A 7,057-nucleotide genomic window follows, 5' to 3' on the forward strand; every position below is an offset into this window, starting at 1 on the left:
GCTGTTTTTTTTTTTTTTTTTTTTTTTTGTCAAAGTATTGAATGAAAATGGAGGCAGCTCTGAAACAGTGTTTGGAGGTAAAAACTTTGTTACATTTTGGCTGCAGCCAAATTGTTTTCATTATCTCTTATTCTTCTCATTGCTTCTTTTGATAATCTCATTGACAATTTAGCTCTATAACACGTTAAAGTGAAAATACACAGAAGAACAGAAATCTTGTTTTATCTGACCAGGATTTTCAGAAAACAAAAAATATTCACAATTAAGATGCTGGAACATGAATTTGTGGCGTTTTAACCTAAAATAATCAGGGTTCAGTGTAACATGACGTAGACACCATGGTATAAAACAGAAGAAATCCAAAGGTTCCAGACAGCGTGGTGGCTCACGCTGGGTGTGGGGGAGTTTGGACTCAGCTGCGAGCAGTGTCTCAGCAAAGTGGAGTCAAACATTTTGATTGGAAAATATTGTGATTGATTAATACATTGTCACTTTCTGTGTCATTGAGTTACAAGAGTTAGTTTATGGTGATGGACTGATGCTGTGGTGTGTGTGTGTTTACAGAGGCGCTGAGAGATGAAATGACTTATGAAGACCTTGTGCAGCTGCGTGTGGTAAGTGAGCACTAATACAATCAATAACATTTGAAATCATCTCGTTCACTACTGAATCTGATGTAGAGGTAAAGCTGGCGGTGTGAGCCATCAGATGGTCACTCTACTTTAACCGCCATTAATCCAGTATGACCAGTCTACAGATGAAAATACTGAAGCATGTCCTTAGAGCTGATTCTAAACATTATGTTCTATTAATAACAGATTGGTGAATGTTTATGTACAGATTTTAAGTGAAACATTGAGGGACTTGAGGTGTTAACAAGAACGACTTAGTATATATTTTTTAAAAACCTGTCAGATTCTGGTTAAAAATAATCTATTTCTCATTTCCAGTTTTAAAAGGAAACTTTTCATATCAAAAGATAGATTCTTTAGTTTAAAACCATTATCAAAATTACATCATTATAGAACAAGAAATCTGTTGATATAACAAAAAATGTATGTGATGATGATAATTAACTGAATTCATAATAATGAGCTTTAGTCCCTCTGGAGTCAGGACTCTTTTATGCAAGAATGTTTTTATGAGAAGAAAATACTGTATAAATGTAAAGTCTGAATATTTAGTTTGTGGTGGTGATGTCATAATATGAAAAATATCTTGCTCTATAAACAAAAGAGAACTCAGCTTGTTTCCTCAATCAGTAAACCGATTAACACTAAGTTAATAAATAACCAATGTATTAATTAAATTATAAACACTGTGTCCCACCTTTAACGGTGAAAAGATTAAATCTCTGCTGAGCCTGTGCTTCTGTCTCTGCTGCTTCAGGATCAGTTGGTGGCCATGTGTCGTGATTACAACCAGGAAACAGATCTGTCTCGAAGAGTCAAAGAGTGGGAGGACAGAATCCGACCAGAACTGGCACTGCAGGTAAACTACACTGGAAACCGGTTCAGACTGGTCTTCAGAGGAAACACAGCTGGAAACGTGTCCGTCTATTTGGTGTTTTCCAGGAGCAGCAGCCACCATTCAACATCCACAAATATGGAGACAGGATTGTGGAAGCACTGGGCAAGGTCAGTCAGCGCAGGTCTTTCTCCTCCATCGTCTATGGTCTGGACAACTTGGAAGCCTCCAGATACCTGCTGGCGTCACTGCAGCTGGTAAATCAGTCTGATCCTTGTAATAGATGCAGCACATACCAAACTTGTCACGTGTTGTGCTGGAGCTTTTCTTCCATGTTTGAGAGTTACTAGCTCTCAGAAGAGTTAAAGGAAGAACTCAGTGTGAACCATCTCGGTTTAATTCATGCTGGCATCGACTGCAGTACCCTACAGCGTGGCAGTGTTTTCCTATAGAGTGCTGTATAAGTGAGTCCTAAAACCCTGAAATGTTAGCATTCTTGCACTTCCTGTTCCCTCCTTCTGAAGTCAGTGGGTTTTTGGTTAGAGGCCTGAAATAAGGTCTGGGGTTAACACAAGCCCAAGAGATTTTCACATTTTATTCTGATATAAAAAATGTCAGTAAATACAACATGTGATTTTTTTTATTTTTTTATTAAAGCTTTTATGCATCTTAAAAAAGGTGGTTGCCAAGTGAGACTACAGAGGCCATCAGGGACATTAAACATCACACTGAACCCTGACACTCATAGATTCATTAGGCCACTTTTCAACAATCATTAAAACCAAAGGCTTTTACAGGGTCTTAAGGAAGAGTCACTGGTCTCTGTTTTATTTACATTACTCTGCTGCTCACTCCGCACAGAGCAGTGTGTTGGAGCTATTTGACTGACCCCGGAGCTTCAACACAATTGTGATTTATATATTCTGTGCACATGTCTTCTTTTAGGCTAATGACTACACTGTGGAGATCGACAGTGCTGAGGGTTTGGAACACAGTCTGGACTCAATGGGACTGACTCTACTTAGCAGTGAAAAAGCTACAGACAGATTCAAAACGCTGCCATCATCGCAGTGAAACGCAATAATTTCAACACTGAAGTCAAACATGTTTGGTGCACTAAGGTTTATATGTCAGTTTCTTTTGTCTGCACCCCACACAGTCTCTTAAAAAATTTGTAATAAAAAGTTGTCACACTGTGTGTGTGTGTGTGTGTGTGTTAACAAGGAGGGCGCTCTCTAGACGACCAAATCCAAACAATTTCTAAAGGTTTTATGCTTGTAAGAATTTCAGGTTGTCTATATTTAAATCTGTCAGATGCACACAAATGATTCTCACTTTGCAACAGAGAATTAAAACTTTTTAATCATAGTTTGGTGCTGTGATCAATTCCATACAAGAGAAGGAGAAATGAAGCACAGACTTTCTCCACACTGAAGCTCTAACATGTGGTTTGTTCAGAGTCTGACATAGGCCTTGATGTGGTTCCTAATGCTCTGTGTGATCTGCTCCTGGTTATTCATCCTGTTGTAATAATCCAGAAACAGCCCATCAGGACTGATAAGGTAGATCAGGATGGTGTGGTCCACAATGTAGTCTCCATCCTCGTCTTTGGGTCCAGGGCTGGCATACACTCTGTAGTCCCGCTCTACTTCTTTCACCTCATCCAATGCCCCTGTCAGTCCAATCAGACGGGGGTGGAAGTCTTGGACGTATCGGGCCAGCGCTGATGCATCATCCCTCTCTGGGTCCACAGTGATGAAAAGGGGCTGGATAGGCGGCAGCGAGGTGTCCTGGTCCAGGGTCGACACCACGGCACTCAGCCTGTCCAGCTCATCAGGGCAGATATCGGGACAGTGTGTGAAGCCGAAGTACAGCAGCAACCAGCTGCCCAGGAAGTCCTGTTTGGTCCTGCGCTGTCCCCTGTGGTCCAGCAGGCTGAAGTTACCCTGACCCAGAGCCACCTTCTGCAGCTGTTCCATGTGCTGCTGACGCAACCTTTGCTGCTTCTCTAAGTCCACGAACCACCACATGGCCAGCAGACCACCACCAAACAGCAGGGTCACCAAGACCCGAGTCCTAAGCTTCAGCTTGGCTCCAGAAGCAGGCGAGTTCTGACCATAAGACAGGAAACATACCCGAGTCTGCCAAGGAAGATGAGGAGGGCGTTCATACAGTCTGACATGTTGACTCTTGGAGGACACGGATGTCTTCTGGACATGAAGCAGACTTCTTGGGAGTCTTCCTCCTACACACAGATCACCCACAATGCACTTAAGCCCCAGCATCTTTCACTGCGAATGTCCTGAAAGATAAGGATAATCACCTTTATTGGCCAAGTATGTTACACACAAGGAATTTGTTGTTTCCGGTACAGAACCGATGGCAGCCATCTTAACCAATAGCTCTAACTATTGGGGGCAACGGGTAACAACGGGGGGGGGTTCAGTGTCACATTGTTCACATTGTCAGAAGTGGAAGACCATAATATGGAAACACTCAAGTACCTCAAGAACCTCATGCAGTATTTCAGTAGATGAACTTAGCTACAGTGTATTCCACAGTGGTTAATATGGTTTTGTTTTGAAATAAATGTAAATGGACCTTTTTTTTTTAACTGTCATTCTTCAAACTTTCATGAACTTGTGAAAAACGTGGAATAACACCTCATCACCTTACTAAGTAAAATATCATATACAATTCCACTATTTGAAATACTATATGCAATATTTGAAATTCACCATCTATTACTTTATTTTTGTATTCATGTTTTCATCTACCATTTTCTTATGTAACTTTATTTTTAGACTAGGTGTTCTTTTTCTGGCTTTTAACTCTTTGCTTGACTCCAAAGGAGCCCTGCATAAGAATTCCTATATACCTAGACTGTGACAGAATTTACTTATAGTCGGTGATGCTCCATGGTTATAGTTGTCCTGCTACGTTTAGGGCTGGAAAAACAGAAAAGCATAGAAAAGCAACTGTCAATCACACACACACACACACACAAGGCCCGGGGTTGGATTCATTTCATGTAATTTACACCGCACTCATGACGCTGCTGTTGTCCTTTGCTAGCCGAACAGAACCGCTGTAACCTAACGTGCAGTGCCGGACATGTATCAGGGTAATGACTAACCTTTTCTGTTAGCGGACTGTACTGGTTCAAATGCTAAAATAAACAGTTTGATTTGTTGATAATCGGTAATTAAACAAGTCCGGCTCTAGTATTCAACAAAGTTGGCTAGTTTGTTAAGATACACTTAATGTTAGCAAACCGTGCTGACAGGTTTAGCGGCATCTTACCAATGTCCAAACCGCTTTAGGTTTAAGCAGAAAACTAGCAGTAAACCTACCTCTCTGGTCTCCAAACAGCAAACCTCTGTCATATATTTATATCTGTATTAGACATGTACATAAATGTGCACGTCTATTAATCTACAAGACGTAGAGTGAAACACATGAACTGTATTAAAGCAGGTCTGAGTTCATGATAGCAGATTCGACACACATCCGTTTTTATAAATTAAAGGAGGAAAAAATAAAGCCACAATGATTCGTTATGTATGTGTGTATTTATAGCGTGAATCGCTAATAAAACGCACATTTGCTGAATTCGTCGAATTAAATAGTATCGGTAGATTCGTGCATTTTCCATCAGAAGCGGTAACATTGAATGTGTCCACGAGGTGGCGTTTACCGAAGCCACATGTTTTAAGGTTTTGAATTTTAGATGCAAATACATTTATGTAATACTGAATCAGATGAGAGGCTGAGTATATTTTGTAAAATGGTAAGAAGAAGCGTTAAAACAATTTCCCCAGAGTAAGATGTTGTATTGACACTAGGGCTTGTTCTATAAAAGTTGTTAAATATATGGGTCTCAAATACAGTGATCAGCCTGTAAGACGCGTTTCAAAATGTAGGTTATAAAATCAAAATTACAGTTTTCACACAATGAATTTCTTAGAGTTCAGTTTAATTCTTCACAAAACAATTTTTACTAGAACTAATGTAAGTTTATTTAAGATAAAGTAGTGCTGGGAAGCAACTAAAATCCAAAATCTGTTAACTGCATGATTTTCTGTGATTAATCACGATTAACTGCATTGATATGATCAGCATTAAATAATGAATTCAAAAGGCCAACAATGTCCCTTAACGACTGAGTCGTTATAGCCCGTTATAGGTATAGTCCGTTATAGGAGGTGGTGTATGTCATTAGGTGTAGTCAGGAGTGTAACGACTTGTACATGGGTGAAACTAAGCAGCCGCTTCACAAACACATGGCCCAACACAGGAGGGCCAACCCCAGTGGACCAGAGTCAGCAGTCCACCTCCACCTGAAGGACAAAGGACATTCCTCCAGATCCTCTCCAGAGAACATCGCTGGTTTGAGAGAGGAGTTAAGGAAGCTATTTTTGTAAAAATAGAACACCCCTCACTAAATAGGGGTGGTGGACTAAGACACAACTTGTCATCCATCTACAATCCTGTTTTGAGATCTCTGCCCAAACATGCCCACCAGGACAATAGGCGTCGGTCCACAGGGGAGGATTCAAAGACAGGTAACGACTCTCACCGATACTGGGCTATAACGACTCAGTCGTTAAGGAACATTGTTGGCCCTCAAAGGACCGAAACACCATCGAGGGGGATAAATATCTCCAGCTCAACACCAGTCAGTCAGAACTGAAGAAGCCTCTTGGATGAGAGGTGAAACGTCTTCGACCTAGAAGTTTTTTTTCAACTTTAAACAAATAAGGTGTTCAATTTGTTGTTGTTCTAATTCTGCAGCACTGGGTGGACTGTGTTTACAGTGGCCCACAACCTTTCTGCATTTGGCCAGGACATTGTCAAACGCTCTGTACTGCAGAGAAACTGACAGAACGATGGAGACTGCGCAACGCACGGGACGCGTTCAAAGGGCACGTGTCTCGCAGCAGCGATCATATTTCTTGCACTATCTGTGCTAAGTGTGCTGACTTTATTTGAAACGTACCATTGCTGTGCAACATGAATTTAGTGCTCTTGCGCACGTTTCAGCAAAATGTCTCTTCTGTTTTCATTACAGTCAGAGCATGTGAATTTTGTAACTCCGAGATAATTATGTTACCCAGCGATGTCCACTAGTCTCCAGTGAGAGCTACAGTCGGTGCACGTTGTAACGCCGTTACCTTTGTAGTCCTCTCCTTTTCATACAAGTCGTGTATTCTTCTTGTGATGGCGTGTCCGGTTCATGTGAGAGCTGCAGTAGTCTTAGGCCCGCCCAAAATGCGCTCATTGGTTGAGACGCGTGATGACGCCCGATCCCAAGCCAGTACTGATCAACAACCCACCCCCCGTGACCCATGGTTTGTTGTATGTGCATTCAGAGCCAGTGAGCAACGGACTTTCAAAATAATAATAAACAAAACTGCGTTAATTCGCGATAAAATAATTGTCGGTATTAATTAATGTGTTAACGCGAAAATAACGCGTTATCTTTCCCAGCCCTAAAATAAAACCTATTTTATCATGATATTAATTTTCCCCAACTCCAATCACTAGTTCATTACCTTATAATCTTATCCACCCATACATCAGACACATC

The 7,057-nt window shown here is 41.0% G+C and overlaps 2 protein-coding genes and 1 long non-coding RNA gene across 8 annotated transcripts in view; 2 read left to right on the plus strand and 1 right to left on the minus strand.

Annotated features, from left to right (window-relative positions):
* Positions 1 to 2,661, plus strand: part of ncaph2 (non-SMC condensin II complex, subunit H2) — a 16,119-nt gene extending 13,458 nt beyond the window's left edge. For both annotated transcript variants that reach the window (XM_020625279.1, XM_020625280.1), the window contains exons 17-20: positions 565 to 614; positions 1,390 to 1,491; positions 1,575 to 1,724; positions 2,413 to 2,661. In XM_020625279.1, the coding sequence (XP_020480935.1) occupies positions 565 to 614; positions 1,390 to 1,491; positions 1,575 to 1,724; positions 2,413 to 2,541 (431 nt within the window). In that variant the 3' untranslated portion in view covers positions 2,542 to 2,661. The remainder of the gene's footprint in view (positions 1 to 564; positions 615 to 1,389; positions 1,492 to 1,574; positions 1,725 to 2,412) is intronic.
* Positions 2,662 to 2,754: 93 nt separating this feature from the next.
* sco2 (synthesis of cytochrome C oxidase 2) lies at positions 2,755 to 6,991 on the minus strand. Of its 5 annotated transcripts, none has more exons than XM_020625285.1 (2): positions 6,642 to 6,991; positions 2,755 to 3,769 (listed from the first exon to the last, which is right to left on the minus strand). In XM_020625285.1, exon 2 carries the CDS (start codon positions 3,750 to 3,752, stop codon positions 2,922 to 2,924), a length of 831 nt encoding a protein of 276 aa, XP_020480941.1. In that variant the 5' UTR covers positions 3,753 to 3,769; positions 6,642 to 6,991; the 3' UTR covers positions 2,755 to 2,921. The 5 variants fall into 5 exon arrangements, with proteins under 5 accessions (XP_020480941.1, XP_020480944.1, XP_020480942.1 ...); XM_020625288.1 differs by lacking the exon at positions 6,642 to 6,991 and adding an exon at positions 6,581 to 6,640; XM_020625286.1 differs by lacking the exon at positions 6,642 to 6,991 and adding an exon at positions 6,467 to 6,635.
* LOC109974857 (uncharacterized) overlaps positions 6,002 to 7,057 on the plus strand; it is an 11,478-nt gene continuing 10,422 nt past the window's right edge. The window contains exon 1 of the long non-coding RNA XR_002277038.1: positions 6,002 to 6,032. This is a non-coding gene — a long non-coding RNA (uncharacterized LOC109974857). The remainder of the gene's footprint in view (positions 6,033 to 7,057) is intronic.

The sequence above is a fragment of the Monopterus albus genome, unplaced genomic scaffold, assembly GCF_001952655.1.
Source record: "Monopterus albus unplaced genomic scaffold, M_albus_1.0 scaffold351.1, whole genome shotgun sequence".
Taxonomy (NCBI): Eukaryota; Metazoa; Chordata; class Actinopteri; order Synbranchiformes; family Synbranchidae; genus Monopterus; species Monopterus albus.